Genomic DNA, 17,467 nt, shown 5'->3' with positions numbered 1-17,467 from the left:
GCGAACCAAATGAGCCCTAAATCAAACGAGTCCACATTGTAAAATTGTTTTAAAGACCATTCATGTGTTAGGCTTAGTATCTTTCTAGCTTGGCAAGAGTCTTTGGGGACAGATTGGTGATCCATCCCGAAAGAAGCAACACGAGCATTTACATAATTTAAGTGCCACATTCAACCCTCTAGAAGCAACCATTTGTATGAAACTCAAAGGAGTCAACTCTCCTCAAGAAAACACAAAATTTTTGTTTCCTACTTCAATAATACATCACGGCCCCAACAAAGGAAAGTCCTTGGAGTCCATTCTCATTACAAAAAACAACTTGATGTGCCAATAAAAATGCCTCCTTGAAAGAGGTTTGTATATCTTCGTTCTCAGCACCTTTAGAGCGAAAACCAACGTAGAGAAGTTCAGAAACAGGCATTGCACCCCTTAATTCTTTATGCTTCTACGGTTATCTTATTACATTGCTTGAATGTATGGTTATCAAAAAACAATCATCTCACCAACAGTCAACATTCTACCTGATGTAAAATTACAGGAACTTCTCCTCTCCCTTTTCACTTCTCTAAATTATTCATCATTTTGCTCCATTTTTGTTTTCGGTACCAGGCTTTTCTTCCATCTCACATTGCGTAACTTTATTTTATTTTATTTTTTTGGATTTTTTTTGCATAAGTACTTTTCTAAAAACTCAAATTTGCGTGAATATTCTGTTAAAATTTATATTTATTTATGTGCCCTCATAAAATACTGTTTTGCATAAATGCCCCTAATTCTTCTTAATAAAAATTATATTTATTTTTATTAAAAATAAAATAAAGTTTTGAATTATTTTTTTATCCTCCATTGCAATCGTCTTATAAATGTTTCTTATTGCACATCTACTCATTAAGAGTATTTTAGTCATTTTAATTTGAAACTGTTAATTTTTTAACGGTATTAGATGGTGCAGGTATATATGCAAAAATAAAGATAAAAAAGGTAGAATAGCAAAATAAGTATTAATGAGGGTATACATGTAAATATCAATTTTGGAAGAGTATTTATGCAAAATTCAATATTTAGGAGGGTATTCATGCAAAAAATTCTTTTTTTTTAGGAAGAGTATTGGCATTTTGCTCCATCCTGACTTAAATATTATGGGTACGAAATATAGAAATAATCTTTTCTCACACGAAGTAGAGCTATATCCATCCCATCTGCTTCGATCTCATAGTGGTGGTAGACTTTTTTACTAATGGATTATAATGGCTAATGGTAAGAGCAAATGCCCCTTGTTGTCGGCCAGTCTTCTCAACCCTATGATCCTTGAACTCTAGAACCTCACTTGCCCTTCACAGGGGCTAATATGACAAATGCGTCGTATATAAGTTTTTCTACTGGCTCATCATTCTCAAAATGAATATTTAAAACCAGATTGCAATATAGCATCTGTGCGAGCGGTGTTATGAAAAATGCAACACGTGAATTTTGAACCAGTCACCGGCAAGACGGGGAGCGGGGACTAGTGAAAAATTCTTACGATGGTTTTATAAATACCCCCTTGTCAAATGCCCAAATCCGATCCATAATCACATCAGAGTCCAACCGGGTCGGGTCCATGGGATTCTAAGTTCACGGCCATGGCCCTTCAGGGACGCCGGAAACGAGTATCATCATATCCGTCCGATTTGTATAATCAACGGTCCAAAGCAACCCAGAGGGAGTAATCTCGTGGGAGATTCTGGAAATAAAGGGGTGGGAAGGTCACGCTAACCCTCACTATATATAGGATAGACCGCTTCGGGCTTTGAGACTCCGACCGCAGGTACCTTGTTTCTTTTTTTCGTTCCCCTTTTCCTTATCGGCAACCCTAACCCTAGCGCGGAGATCCGTGGAAGGCGAGCGACGGCGATGGCTGCGAGGTCTAAGGAGCACGACGGAGCGAGCCCAGCGTGAGATATCCCGACTACCCATCGCGTTCCCTTCGTTCTTTCTTCTCGTTTGATGGTCTTATGACGTGTTTCTCCATGCTTTTCTCATGTTCGCAGGAAGATCTTTGTTGGAGGGCTTCCCAAGGATACGAGCCTGAGTAAGTTTTCCATAATGACTATTTTTCCTTTTTTGATCTGTTTTAAACCCTATTTTTTCCCCTTTTTTGTGTTTTCTTTATGCGTTATTTTGGGCCTTTTTAGGATTTCATATTCTAGATCCGTATTCTGTTAATTTATGCAGGTATATCATAATTTCTTAGATCCTTGTTATTGTTTTCGGGGGAATTAGTGTTTTTTTGACTTCTTGTTATTACTCATTATCAAATTGGGGTTGATTTTTTGCTTAGTTTAAATGCGGTCCGAGCTTTCGAAATTTGTGATATATTTTGGTGGTATTTCTTAAATGTGGAGAGTAACCTGAATGTTAAACCGAAATTGACGGCAGTTCAAGAGTTCTACGTATTTTTCTATTTTGATTGGCTGGGTTCGCGATACGATTTTTATTAGCAGGTTGATTTGATATCTTTTTAGGATTTTTTTTATAATTAGGTGATAAGCTTCTTATTTATGTGAGGATCAGGCGATAAACTTCTTAGAAAATATGAAAAACATTTTTATGTAGAATGCAACTCTATATATTGCTCCTCCTCAGGTTTCACTTTCAATTTTTGTTCATAAATTTATACCTCGTTTATTGGTGTGTTATTTCTTGTATTTTTTTAATTCTTGAGCAGTGTTTCTTCTGGATATATTGCCTTTTTTCTTTTTATTTTTACCCTTCTGTGCTTTGTTTTGCAATCGGGAGCTATCATGGTAAATGTTTGTCGTCCGTGGCCAGTAATAATCTGTCTCATCCTGGTTCACTTAGAGTTGGTTTATTGGATGTTTTGTTATGGTGATTTAGGCCTAGTTTACTAAACTTTAAAATTTTTAGTGTCCAAGCACTTTCTCAGGCTGCGTAACACTTCATCTGTTGGTTTCATTGTACTGGTACTTTTTGATTGGTTGCATTTGCACCTCCAGTAAGAAAAAAGTCCTTTTGTTATATAAATTTTTTTCATAATATCTTTCCAGATTTTTTTTAGATCTCCCATTATGTATGTTCTGCGATACTGTCTTCTCCATTGTCTTCTTTTAATGTTCTCATAGATTATGGTCCATCTGGTGCTATTTTATTGTTCTTATTATGATCAACTGCTTGCTCTTTTTTTCCCCACAAATCTTTCATACTTTTAGGCCGTGTTTGGTACTTCTTTTCCTGTTTCTTCTTTTTAAAACAGAAACATGGAATCCAATGCAGAAAATATGTTTGATTTACATGTTTCTGTTTTTTTTTAAACAACTTCCATTATTTCTGGAAAAAAAGTGGAAGGGAAAAATTATCACTTTCACTTATTTTAAAAGTGGGTTTTTACTCTTCTCCTCCCGATCCCTCTTTTTCTGTCCCTCTTTTTCTGCCCAATCTTGCCCTCAGCCCCGTTGCCCTCACTTGACCCATCAACTCCCCGGGCCTTGCCAGCCTTCTCTCTGATCAAGGCTTAGTTGGCGGCCCCATTCTGACTCCTTGCTCTGCCACTATCTCGGCTGTCTCTTCGCCTAACGTCGAGCTCTCCCTCGTCCTTGACCACGTTGTTGGCTCCATCCCCTCTCCCTCGTTGCCGGCCACATTGCCGCCCTTTTTGTTATACAAAAAAAAGGAGTGACTCAAACATGGTTTCTGCTGTCACAAATCTGAAAAAAAGTGAAATAGAATCTGTTTCCAGATTTTTTTAAGAAGGAAAGTGACAACATTACTTCTGTTGCTCTCTGCTTTTTTTTCAAAAATTAATTTGTCAATGCTTATATCTTGGTACTGCTGCTGGTCTTAGATAGGACAGGTCATATAATTGTTTTCCTGTAAGAGTAGATGGCACGCGACAATCTTATGAAACGTTAATAGTTCTCATTTACAATGCTTGACTATTAAGTTGGTATATCTTATTTTTAGTAATTTTTGTATTATTAATTCTCAATACTCTTCCAACTACTTCGAAGTTATGTTTTGTATTCTCTCTTAATCTCACTATATTTGTTTTATTTCGAGAAGTGTTTCTGTTAATTTTTTTAAATAAATTTCTTACTAGTTACATAATCTAAGGGTCATATGGTTTTAGAGTTACATATTTTCTAATTTATCTTTCTCTTGCATTTTTACCTGTGGTGATTCAGCAACATTCAGGGACCATTTTGGCAAATATGGAGAGATAGATGATATTGTGATAATGAAAGACCGGAATACGCACAAGCCAAGAGGTTTTGGATTTGTTACCTTTCGTGATCCTTCTGTTGTTGACAGAGTCATTGAGGAAATGCAAATTATCAATGGAAAACAAGTAAGTTTTGTCAGTGTGTTTGGATTATTGTGCTAGCCACCTTTAAATTGTTTGAGCTTTAAAAAAGGCATTTGAGGGTTCCCTCTTTTTCACATTCCACTGGTTTCTAATTATTGGATTACTACGGCATGTGCTAGGAACTCTTTGTTGGTGTGTTAAGTCTTGCTGTTTGACCATTATTGATTGTTTCACTCACCCTCTTTACTCCTCTTTTCAATGATCTCCAGGGAAGTTCTTGTTCTCATTATTGATATACACTAACTGGTTCTCTGTTAGGATAAGTAATGAAAATAATATCCTTTTCATGTATAGATATTTTCTGTAATGATGATAACATATCTTTTGATGTTACAGATGTTCAGTTTTCTTGAATTTCTATGTGTATTTTTTTGATCTGCTGCAATACTAATTTTGTTTGGTTAATTGTGTTGGATTTAAGAGTCTCTTCTTAGCATTCTTGTTTCTCACTTGTTTAATTGCATTTGAAATGCATTCAATTATATTCTAGTTAATCTTCATTATATCATGTGCCTAGTCCTAGTGCAAGTACAAGGGTCAACATAAGGACAACTAGCATAAATAAAAAAAAATCCATGTCTATTTTAAGGGTCGTAGATGATTTAAAGCAACATGGTTGTAAGGTCTAAGCATAATGGTGCTTTTTATGGCTTTATAAATTCAGACAAGTTTCAATAAATACAGCACAAAATATGTGCCATCTTTAAAGGCCAGATGTAGAAGGCGGACACAGTTACTTTCATGTGTTCATTTTAGGTTAAATTGTAGGAGGTAAAATCTGTTCTTTTTAATAGCGGTGATAGCCAATAAAAAGTAATTTTCCATTGTGAGTGCACTATGGGATCATGTAATTCTGATTGCATTTCTACTGAGTTTTTGATTATAAATTATTCCAAGCTAAGACTTAATGGCACTATCTTTAACAAATTTCAATAAATTATGCGGAACAAATGAAGGTGGGGTTTGATTTGTCGCCATGCCCACAAACTGTTCATCTAGACAAGTCCCATATATACAGACGTTTCTGCCATTTATTTTGGCAAATGTCATGATTAAGGCTTAGAGTCCTTTTCAAAAATATTTTCACTGTTAATGTGATATTTTTCAAAAGGTGTAGCATTAGATGAGGAAATCAGATGTCTTGGATTGGATTATGGCTTGGCGAACTGTTGTGATGTTCATTTGGTTCTGCTAGTATTTATTCAGTTGCTAAGGCCCATTTATGCTTAAACAATTTTTTGCCAATAATTATAAGAAAATCTATGATTTATTCTCAGTGTTAAATATTGCCAGGAGGGCCTTTTAGCATATGATAAGTGTAGGAGAATGAATGCTTCGAGGTAATCATGTGATAGAAGCTGGAGGCATGTATTTCAAGAAAAATGGGGGGGCATAGGAGTGCCATGAGTAATGCAAGGAATTATTGCCTACATGATTTCGACACGTGATATATCTGTGAAACCGAAGGGACTCATACAGTTTCCCTTGGCTAGGATGGCTTTGTGCAGTGTATTTCATTATTTATCTGACGACTTTGACTTTTTGGGATGGTCTACTAGTGAACTCTAGTATTACCTTTTTCACACAAAACACCCAAAAGTTTGGTGCCATGCTTGGGGTTTTTTGATCTTATACATGTTTGTTGGACATGTTTTTCTTTAAGCTGTTAAACTGTGTCATATTTTATTTCTTCTGGAATATGATTCTGTTTTTTCCATCATTTCATAACAAAATTCCTGCATCGCTTCTGTTTTTATTTTAAGGGATGGGAATATTGTTTGTCCCGTGGCTACTTGTCAGCCAAGTCTATTTTCTCTTGTTCATTACCTCAAATTATTGATGGTTTGAAACTTGCAGGTTGAAATTAAAAGGACTATCCCAAAAGGTGCTGCACCATTAAAAGATTTTAAAACAAAGAAGATATTTGTTGGTGGGATACCAACAACACTGACAGAAGGTATTGTAACTTTCTAAGATATTCAGTAGATATTTGGCATGTCATTTGGATGCCAGTTTTCCTAACCAGTTATTCCTTCTGAAATTAAAACTGAGCAGATGAATTCAATGACTTCTTTTCCAACTTTGGGAAGGTGGTGGATCATGAGATTATACGCGACCACACAACCAATCGATCTCGAGGCTTTGGATTTGTAGTCTTTGACTCTGAAAAAACCGTAGATGAGTTGTTAGCCAAAAAGGGCAATATGATTGATCTAGCTGGTACTCAGGTGAGTTGGATACTGTGTTTGATCAAAGTACTAAGCCACATACTCCCCTCTGTCGTGCAGTGTTGTGTAATATTCCTCTGTAGAAGCCTTCTGGTTTATCAAATTCTCTCTGCAGTGGCTATGCCTTTTTCTTAGGCATTCATCATCATCATCATCACTATCATCATCTTATGATCATATTTTAGTTTATTTGCAGGATAATGTTACTTGCTGTAGGTTTATAGATGCTCTCTTGTGGTTCTCTAGACATTTTGTATCACCGGACCTAGGTTGATTTTCTTGCTTTGTTGTAGGTGGAGATCAAGAAGGCCGAACCAAAGAAGCCATCTAACCAACCACCTCCTTCTTATGGTAGTGAATCTAGGACGCGTCCTTTTGGTGAGGATGTTGGTGGATTTGGCAGCTCATATGGCAGGTTTGGCAGTGGTGGGTTTGGTCCTTCATCCTATAGGACACCTGGTGGTCTTGGCCCTAGGCCTGGAGGTTTTGGTGGTTATGGGGGTGTTGCTGGTGAATTTGGTGGTGGATATGGTGGTGGATATGGTGGTGGCTTAGGTGATTACCGGGCAGAATCTTCTCTTAGTTATTCTAGTCGCCTGGGTTCATATGGAGGATATGGTGGGGGATATGGTGCAAGTGGCTTAGGTGGCTATGGACGCGAAGCTGGGGGTTATGGTGGATCTGGCTATGGAGGCGGATATGATTCCCCAGGTTCTGCTTATGGCTCAGGACTCTATGGTGGTAGGGGAGGCTATGGCGGTGCTGGTCGATATCACCCATATGCAAGATAGGAAAGAAGCACTTCACTGCAGGTCTGTTCTAGATCTTGCCACTTCAGGTTGCTCTAGTCTTGTTGGACTCAAGGTGGTTCTTATTGGCACAGGCTCGGTAGGCATTCTTCTAGCACCTTTTAGAGAGGCCTTCTGCTGAAGTTTGAGCTCGGCTGGTTGATTTGCTCTGTAGAACTCTCTCGGGCACCTGTAATGTCTAGCAGGCTGGAGTAGAAACTTCATTATGATTCTATATTCTTTTGGTTTCTCATTAGAGCTTAGACTACCTTACTAGCGTGGCTTGAAGAAATCTTATAGCACCTGCTTTTGAGACCATTTAATGCCCCTTTGTTTTAGAAGATAGTATGTAGTGCCTTCAGATCTAAGTAAATTTGTTGGGTGGAATGTTCTCTGTTATTGCATGAATGTGATCATCTGACAGTTTGTTATGCCGATGGGTCTTTTGGTGTTGGTTGGTTAGTTGGAGGCTTAGATTCATGCTCTTCTAGATTCCTAGATTATCTAGAGCACTTTTCAAGTGTTTTTTTTTTAAAAAATTGTGGGCAATCTTTTGCTTTTCTTTGTTTTGCCTGGTAAAATTTTAGGCACATCGGACATCACGACATCAGGCTGGCTCTAGTTTAGATTGGGTTTGACTTTCAGGTTCTTGTGAGCTCAGGTTCTTGTTGCATTTATCGGTGCATAGAATCCTTCTGACGTCCATGACTCTTACGGAACTTTTTTTTTTTTGTTAGGAAAAAAGAACAAATTTTTTGTCAACCAACGATACTTAGACGCTGATGTAAAAATCTTTAGACCTTAGAAATCGTGTTGGTTCGAGTCCCTCTGTTCCCAACAAAAAAAGTCAGTCATTTTGAATCGTCACGCATCTGTCATGTATGTCAGCTTCTAACTGTTCATGTTTATTCTCCTTAAATAGTGAATTAAGGGAATGGCTCTTCATGCATGTTGGATATCTTGTTGCAAGTCAGATTGTGGCCAGTCTGTGCGAATGCCGGTACTAATGTTTGATAGCAACAGCAGCTTCATGCAACTCAGCCCATCAGTTTTAGCTGCTCATTTTATTCTATAAGATAGATGCCCTTGGTGGTTGCTTACGCTGCATGTTAAGCCTTTATTCCTTCCATGGAGGGTTGTTCCGAAACAGCATCTCTTACGTGGCTTTCCTGTGTCACCTAATGGTCTACATCAGCAGTTTATTTTACTACTACTTTTTTTTTCCCTATACTTTTTCATTCAGTGTTCGGCTTTGGAGGGGTTATCTGAATTTTTTCAAATAGGATCGCTTTAAAATTATGTAGTTTTAAGTTCATTTGGGACTTGGGTCAAAAACTTGGATTCAATTGTAATTTAATCTTAGGTTGGAAGCTGTGTAATATTAATTAATTAATTCATTAGATTATTCCGGTCAAATTTGGTTTTATATATATATATATATATATATATATAATATGTATCTATGTTAAAATTATTTATGTAATGAAATAGTAATATGTAATAGTTAGACATTACAAAAAATCTACATTATCAAAAAAGGAATTGTTTATATTATAAGAGGAAAGTTTTTTTTTTAATATTCAAGAGAGTATTTTGTGTTATACTTAGTATTGGATCAATTATGGTTGGGATTGGGAATTTAGTAATTCAAATCTGACCCATAAATGAGTCATTTTTTTGAATCCAAGTCCAAATCAAATAACTATTTGGGTCGGACTGGATTAATTTGGGATTCCAAATAGGCTGGTCGAGCCGTTCCACTTGAAGTCATGCATGGGGTCGTTATTGCGTGTGGCTGAGTTTGTGTTTCACTATGTTTTTAGGTTTAATTTTTGTTTTGTACCTAATGAAGATGCGGTCCAGGTTAAAAGTATGGACGAGGTGTGGGTTGGGTAGAGGGGGAGCCTGGTAGAGTCATCATTAGAAAGTTAATTATATAACAACGAATACATTTTATTTAAAAATAAGTATAACTTTCAAACATGTTTTAATATTTATTATCTTTGATTTTTCTTCCTGTTTAAATTTTAAAGTTTCATATCTTAAAATTGTAGAAGTTGGGTCATCTCTAAATTTCTCCATCCGAAAGTTTCACTGCGTTAATTTCGAATCCATACGGAAACATTTATTGTTGTTGTTGTTGGCTTAGGGTCGGGTTGGATGTTGGGTTTGTGTAGGTGATCACGTTGTTTGGACCATGTTGGCCAGACGAAAAATATGTGGCTGTTGCTCCCAGAACCTGTACGATGCATGCATGACAAATTATATATAGCACGGTGTGGGAAGCGAGAAGTTTTCTGATTATCACTTCAATCATTAGACTGGGAACTACGGAACATGGTTGTTAAAACTGCCCTAGTTTTCGTGATTATTTTTCTCCTATTTTCTTGAATTCATTAACATTTTGGTTTCATCTCACCCAGCTATAATGTTGTAGAGTTTGGCACGTGCAATGCATGTGTGCAATCCAGTGATGCCTTGGTAGGGGATGTGATAACAATAAGCAGGAGGCGAATTTGGTGGTGCTTATTATATACTTGAAAATTTTCATGTTTGATCATAGTGGGGGAGGTAAAGGGGTGGTCTGTTCCTTTTTTTTTTTTTGTGCTTATACTTTCCCCAATTAGTCTTCTTGGGCTACATGTTGATTCTCAATCTCAGAAATGACACAAAGATTAGAGAGCGCTTATCGAGCCAAACACAGAATAACTTCTTTGAACCATGAGAAAAAGCTTCAGTCATCCGTGCATTCGCCCCTTGGCTAGTCCATAACTCATCCACAGAGGATCTGAGACTCGGAATCATATTCTTCCACTTCGGGGAACAAGAATATATTACTAATTTCCGCTTAAACGGGGGAATTTTTTCATAAAGCCCCCCACCCCCGGCGGAAGTTTTTCTATATAGTCCAAAAATATATTTTCGTCCTAGTCCCAAGTCATGGTCAGAATTTCTAAGGCCGACGAAGTCCCATGGAGACGCACGATGCGCAGTTCTAATGCAGATGTGCGGCGGTTCCGTCACTTTAGTCGCCCATACGCTGCGGCTGTGGCTGGTCGGCCTACGGCTCTCTCGAGAGAAAGCCGCCGTCTTGTTCTTCTCATGGCGGCCGGAGAAGCGCAAAAGGAGTCCGAGGAACGTAGAGGAGGAGAAGCGCTGATGGCTGATAGGGTCAGAAAGGAGCCTCCTTGCCAGCCCCTTTCACCTCAGACCGCGAGATCCCTCGCCGAATCCGTCGATGCCTTCCTCTTCGACTGCGACGGTATGTTCTTCGCCTCGTCCCTTTCCTATTCGATTCCTTGCCCTACCCCCTCCTTTTTCGGTTTCTGAAAGCCATCGATGTTTCTGGGATTTCCTCAGGAGTCATCTGGAAGGGCGATAAGCTTATCGAAGGTGTTTCCGAGGCGTTGCAAGCTCTCCGATCGATGGTAATCACCCATCTCCCTCCGCTTTTGTTTTCCAAATCCGTACCAGGAATTTGGTTTCAACGGGAAAAAAAAGAGGTGTTGCTGTTTGATTCGTACCTGGAAATGGGTTATGTGGAGATTTGAGTATTATTTGCTTTGGACAGGGGAAGAAGCTGGTTTTTGTGACGAACAACTCGAGGAAGTCGAGGAAGCAGTACGCCAAGAAGTTCGCTGCTTTCGGGCTTGATGTTAGCGAGGTGCTGTTCTGCGAGGCTCTTCCTTGTGATGATTTAGGATGTACGGAATGCCTGGTGATATCTTGTTTGATTGTAGGCCCATCTTGTTGACTTGTTGTTTGCAGGATGAGATCTTCTCGTCTTCATTTGCAGCAGCAATGTTTTTGAAGTTGAAAAACTTTCCTAAAGATAAAAAGGTAGTATCTTTTGCTGAATCTGGCTTGTCCTTTCTGTTCCTGATTTATTTATTTACTCTATTTTTTGTCATTTAGTTGGAGTACCAATTTTTTTTGTTCCAAAAGAAATATTTTGTGGGTCAGAAGTGAGCAAATTTTCAGCATTAACATTACGTTGCTAAATTATGTCCCGTCGTACATATTATGGAGAACTAGAGAGTCATTTGATACATATACATGCATACATATATTATCTATACATTGATGAGAAAGGGGGAGGAGTTTACCCATCCAAGTCATGGAGATAATGAAAAGAAAAAGTATAACTAAAAAGAAGAAGGCAGGATATTAATCTATATTATATATAAAAACAGAAAATTTGAATTTGAGGAATATTTCAGTCCATCATTTCTTCTTACAAAAATGCCCTTCCACCTCTTTTAGAATACATAACTAATTTCTTTTTTTTAATAAACTTGATTGTTTAAAAAATCAAATAAATAAGAATTGTAGCTTTTGGAAGGAAAATAAAAGAATAAATTGGATTCTGATCACCCTTTTTAAGGGTGATATCACAAGAAAAATATAAAATTGTCTCATTATTCTCTTTAAAAGTTATATACTATATTTATTTTTCTTCTCAAACATGCATTGCACTTATCTAGTTGCTGTCCAACCGAAAAGTAAAGTTACAGCACGACCCTTTTCATACGGTCCCTTGCCAAAACAAAGGAAGACTTTTAGCTTTCATTTGTAAAGGGCTCCACAACCTGTTTCTTTTAATGATGGGTTTTCTTACTGACCAATCTTGTGCTAATTTGCCATGATGTGTTTCACGAAAAAAAAATGAATTAACCACCAGCATTTCAAATGCCGACTTTGGTTTAAATAATAAGATCAGAACATAAAAATTTGAAGTGCACAAATTTGAACTGAACCTGAAATTTTGACTTCAATCTTTTAAACTAAACCTGGCATTTTAATTGCTTGTTTCATTGTCAACCTAACTAAATTTGTTTTGCTGAAGTGGATAGCCCTTTTCTCTTTTGCAGCATTTGCATGCCAGACTTCTACGTTAGCCTAAGTATGACAGGAGGCCTTTTATCTAAAGATACAATTAATTAATTCTTAATCGAACAATCCCAAAATTTTAACTTACCATTATACAGTTTAAGCTACTTTTGAGTTTATAGTTGTCCTTGTCAGTACTTAATACTGTAGGGTTGATCAATATGATCACACAACTTATTGTGCTGTTAACTTTGTTACTATTGTGACAATCTGTTTGGGAACACTGTTAGCGACTTATTACTCTGTCATGGTTCCTTTTCAGGTTTATGTTGTCGGTGAGGAAGGCATATTGGAAGAACTTGAACTAGCTGGTTTTACATGCTTAGGTGGTCCTGTAAGGCGTAGTTACCTTGGATCTTTTACTTATTGCTTCCCCATTACATACCTGATCATTTTCGGAAGTGAAAGAACTCCATTCATTTGATATTGTTTTTATATATGTTTCTCATCTTATTAAAGCATTGTTTCTTTGGATTCTAGCTAACTTGAGAAAAGGCATTTCTCAAAGGTTTTCCATGTAATTATAGATTGTTTTTTTCCAAACAAGCCATCTTGTTGCAATATACCACTCACATAATATATCAGAGTTCCCTTCATTCAAAGGTTTCGGCTTCCAAAAGCTAGCTACCATTCCTTGTCATATGTAATCCACATGCCTATACCTTATTTATGTGGCATCTGAATTTGCATGTCTAAGGAACATTTTTAATATGGTCATTGCTGTAAGATTTCTCATGTATTCTTTTCCACCAGATTGTCGTCCAAATTAGATTTTAATACACATATATTCTAGGTTTCCTTTTCCTTCTAAATTGATGTACTCTGCTGCAGGAAGATGGCAAGAAGAACATACAGCTAAAGTCAAACTTGTGGTTTGAACATGACAAAAGTGTAAAAATCATAACCATTTTTCTTTCCAGCATTTGCGCTGTGTAGATAATAGACAGTGTTCTGCATTATGAAAAAAACAGCTAATATATGTATAACTTAGATGTTTTAGAATGGTAATATGATATATACATGAAAATTTTTTCTTCCAGGTTGGAGCTGTTGTTGTTGGACTTGATCAGCACATCAACTTTTACAAACTCCAGTGAGGCACTTCGTCCTTTCTTTTTATCTCTCTAGTGTTAGCATTAGTCAAAAGTTCTTGAGTACAAAATGAGATGATTCTTATGACTTTCCTAAGAATACATACAGAGTACCTAAAACAAATGCGTTTGTTCTGATGAGGAAATCAAGTAATACAAATATTATACATTATTACCTTAGTCAAAGCTTATTATACTGTTTTCAATGTCATGCAAAACAGGAAATGAGATAAGCAAGAAGCTTTATCCATTTCTCTGCAACACTAATTGCTCCTTTTCATGGAAGTTTGTACTACAAACAAGCTTTGCATAGAAATACTGTATGCTAATGCTAGGAGAAGCTTTTGCACTGAATAGGAAGTACAGAGAATAGCAAACATTCTATTTATTTTGTTACTCAGGAAGAATCCTTGATGATTATAATATCCTGGCTAGAAATAGGCAAAAAGAAGTACTAAGCAATTATATTTAATTATTATGAGCTTTGGAAGCAATTTCTGTATAAGATTTTCACCATGGTTGAACCTATTAAGTTTATAAGTTGCATTTATCTAATACTGCTGCATGAACCTTATTGATCATTCCAGTTATTTTATTTATCAAGGAACAGTCGATCTGAATCACATTATAATCGCATTTAAAATTCAGTGAAACTTGAGGTATTGCCATGTGAGACAAGGATGGATGGATGATAATCTGTAAGACATTTCATATTAGGCAAAATGGTTATTTGCTTGTTTAGGATTTGCATTGCCTTTTTTTATTCACATGGTCTGATTATAAACATAAAGAATGCCTGTTTTTATCTTAGTATTTCCTTATTTCTGGCGCGCACTTTGTTACAAGATTAACCAAAATATCAATTATTTTATATGGCAGGTATGCAACTCTGTGTATCCGTGAGAACCCTGGGTGCCTTTTCATTGCCACCAACCGTGATGCTGTTGGTCACTTTACAGACTTGCAAGAATGGCCAGGTTCTTTAAGGGCTTGAATTTCATGCTTACCTATTTGTTAGGGGTTCATTTCCATGAAATTTATTTTGGTATGGGTACAGGTGCTGGATGCATGGTTGCTGCAATATGTGGATCAACACAGCGAGAACCTATTGTTGTCGGGAAGCCATCAACCTTCGTGATGGATTTTCTATTAGAGAGGTATACAGCATATTTCCAAGGCCAAACATGTTAAAGCCTTACTATAAGCTGGCCCTGATTGTTAGCCTGTAGCTATACCATCGGTAATACCATATACATTGTGATATATGCTGTCTATTAGCATTGTGTTACCTTTTTTACATGTTTCTAAAAAGATATATGAGCACATGTAAAATATTTAATTATATGGAGGGATTTAGGCGCATAATTGAACAATTTTTTGCTAGGAAATGCCCATCTCTGATAACCACTTTTTTTTTCTTGTATCTGCATGGCAGGTTCCAATTTGATACTTCTAAAATGTGCATGGTTGGTGACAGATTGGACACTGATATACTTTTTGGGCAAAATGCTGGCTGCAAGACCCTTCTTGTTCTCTCAGGTCTGCATCAGCTGTTTTAGCCAAGCACATATAATTGTCCTGATCATCTCTTCGTAGGAATCTATGCAAGCTGTCAGTCTAGTGTAGTTGAGATGATAGAATCAACTCTTAATAACTTATTTCTCTTCAAACACATCATAACTGCAGGTGTGACCACTTTATTGGAACTTCAGAGTCCTTCAAATAGCATCCATCCGGATTATTATGCGAGAAGTGTATTTGATGTTATCGAGCTATTACGAACTTGATGTTCTTTAGAACAGATTCGGTGCGACTATGTCAAAAATTTTCATGGCTCATTTCCTAAAATAAAAGCTGCGTGATGTAACTGTTACTGAGTTTTAGATATGTCAAATGTAATTCTTACAAATTTTGTTTGTCTTGTTGTTAACATTAAGTGATCAGATCCATATTACTGAGTATTAACTGTCCTGTTAATTTCTGAGGTTTTCTGATGTGAAGGGGAATTATCCATGCTACTGGGACTTGCTCATTGTGCTATGCAGATCTGATACGTTAACAAGTCCTTATTGTGATGCATCTACAGAAGAAAATGTAGCACAATTTATTTGTTATAATATGCCTTTTTGATACAATCAAACAGTATGGAAATTGATGACCTTTACCCAGCCACGACATCATCACAGCATCTATGAGACCGGTCATGTATGTTGAAATATATATGATACTTTTTTATTGCAAAAAGGAAAAAGGGAAATTGTTTCCCATAACTTCTTGTATGATTCAATCTTGCCTTGACCGTTAAAGGGAGTTCTGGTTGTTGTTAAGTGTAATCTTTACATATTTTTTGTGTCCTTCCTTGAAGGACAAAGCTTGCATTGGCCTGTATTTAAGTCCGAATTTTCCAAATTATGAAATGTCTGGTTCCGTCTCTTTTAGTCTTTCCATTCTCTTTCAAGACTGTTCAATAATTTGTTTTTAGAACTCTTCATCAGATCAGTTTTTGGCCACCGCCCATCCAAGACATTCTAATCAATATTTTTTTTAATTCTCTATTATTCTTACTTCTAGTTCTTATCGTCTTTGTTTGGTTGCTCTATGCATGAGCCCTCGATATAGATTCCTGCTGCAAAACTTGTCTTTAAACTAGTAAATATTTTTAAGGCTTTTATAATATTTAATGACTGCAATGCGCTCTAAAAACACATCCCACCTAATCAGTACTGAACTAGTTATACTAACAACAGTCCCATTTATGCCTTTATTCTTCTCTAGAATGTCATAGTGGAATGATTTATCCTTGCAATATTTTTAGTCAACTACTCTCTTTAAAAAAGAACTAGTTATTGTGCATCAAATCCACCAGCGCACTGGATTTTTTTTATTTTTTTATTCAGGTTTTGTTATTCTGCACGTACATTAATTTCATTAGAATGCAGAGAAGATGATAACCATTCATGTATGCCACTTCTTGAAGTTCCCTTGTAATAAGATACCGTATAAGCAATTGGTCTTGTTTGCATCTTTTGTTTTCAAGCAAAAAGATAGTCAGTATAATTTATCATCTTATTTAGACTAATCTTTCCCTTTTCTGTTAACTTTACCAAACCAAGATAATAATTTTCATGCTAAAGATTGATCGGCAAAAAAAAAAAAAAAAAAATCAAATTTAACCTTAAATGCATGATGTTGAACGAAGCATGCACATGCATCAAGATTGAGAGGAGCGTAAATTTTTTGTGAGTTGTTTGTGAGATCATACGATTTTTGTGGTTTATAGGTCATCCGTCTACCTTTTACCGTCCAACCATTAGTTGTGGCCCTACCATTTTAATATATCATGCATGCATGCATGCGTGTGTTTGAATACTACAGCGGTAACGTCAGCAAAAGGCCGACCAAACTGATCCCATGCCAAACTCCTGATTGCGATCTTTCACCACTGAAAGAGAGACACGCCGCCGAGTATGTATATGGCACTTTTTTTCAAAGAAATGATCCATATTTTGACTTTGCTAACATTCACTGCAGGAAAGAGACCGTAAACCTTATTCATTTCATAAGAAATGAGTCACATTAACTCGCTCGCCAGCATTAACTATAATAAAAAGGACAAAACAATATAGGAATAACATTATTCATTTCAAAATAAATAAGGCGCACATCGACTTACTTATATCAACGACATGTTAATTATAAAACCCAGAAATGTGGATCCACGTACATAGGTATATAATTTGGTCGAGGCTATCTCACCGAATAACTAACTATTTTTTATTTTATAGAAAAAAGAAATCATCTTTTCCATCAGCTAGAAATTTAAATATTTTTTTTATAAAATATTCTTAAGCTTTTAGATAGAATAAAATAATTTATTAAAAATATAACAAATATGTTACATAATTTTTTCAAAAATGTAGATGTCCAACTAACTAAAAATAAGCCGGTCTGTGATATATCATTTTTTATGATCAACTAAATAAGGATTTTTTTTTTAAACATGCCTATTAACAATGCTGCAAGTGCTTATATATATTCAAAACAAAAGCTGATGCAAGTTCTTGTAATATCGTGCAGCATGACGCCTGGAGAGAAGCTTTCAGCTAT

General features: G+C 36.4%; 2 protein-coding genes across 3 annotated transcripts; both read left to right on the top strand.

Annotated features, from left to right (window-relative positions):
- Nucleotides 1-1,781: 1,781 nt before the first annotated feature.
- On the top strand, nt 1,782-7,810 carry LOC103702380 (heterogeneous nuclear ribonucleoprotein 1-like). Of its 2 annotated transcripts, XM_008784798.4 has the most exons (7): nt 1,782-1,934; nt 2,031-2,071; nt 4,182-4,345; nt 6,221-6,320; nt 6,419-6,591; nt 6,885-7,403; nt 7,475-7,810. In XM_008784798.4, the coding sequence occupies exons 1-6, from the start codon at nt 1,894-1,896 to the stop codon at nt 7,380-7,382; spliced, it is 1,017 nt and encodes a 338-aa protein (XP_008783020.1). In that variant the 5' UTR covers nt 1,782-1,893; the 3' UTR covers nt 7,383-7,403; nt 7,475-7,810. The 2 variants fall into 2 exon arrangements, with proteins under 2 accessions (XP_008783020.1, XP_008783019.1); XM_008784797.4 differs by having other exon boundaries at nt 6,885-7,810.
- A 1,081-nt stretch (nt 7,811-8,891) lies between these two features.
- LOC103702382 (phosphoglycolate phosphatase 2) lies at nt 8,892-15,495 on the top strand. The gene is made up of 11 exons (XM_008784799.4): nt 8,892-10,641; nt 10,740-10,807; nt 10,951-11,043; nt 11,148-11,219; nt 12,532-12,603; nt 13,101-13,160; nt 13,310-13,362; nt 14,240-14,337; nt 14,418-14,517; nt 14,796-14,899; nt 15,047-15,495. Exons 1-11 carry the CDS (start codon nt 10,320-10,322, stop codon nt 15,145-15,147), a joined length of 1,143 nt encoding a protein of 380 aa, XP_008783021.2. The 5' UTR covers nt 8,892-10,319; the 3' UTR covers nt 15,148-15,495.
- Nucleotides 15,496-17,467: the final 1,972 nt, after the last annotated feature.

This window comes from Phoenix dactylifera, chromosome 7 (assembly GCF_009389715.1).
Source record: "Phoenix dactylifera cultivar Barhee BC4 chromosome 7, palm_55x_up_171113_PBpolish2nd_filt_p, whole genome shotgun sequence".
Taxonomy (NCBI): domain Eukaryota; kingdom Viridiplantae; phylum Streptophyta; class Magnoliopsida; order Arecales; family Arecaceae; genus Phoenix; species Phoenix dactylifera.
The sequence above is the reverse complement of the archived record's forward strand: the minus strand, read 5'-3'. Positions and strand labels throughout refer to the sequence as shown.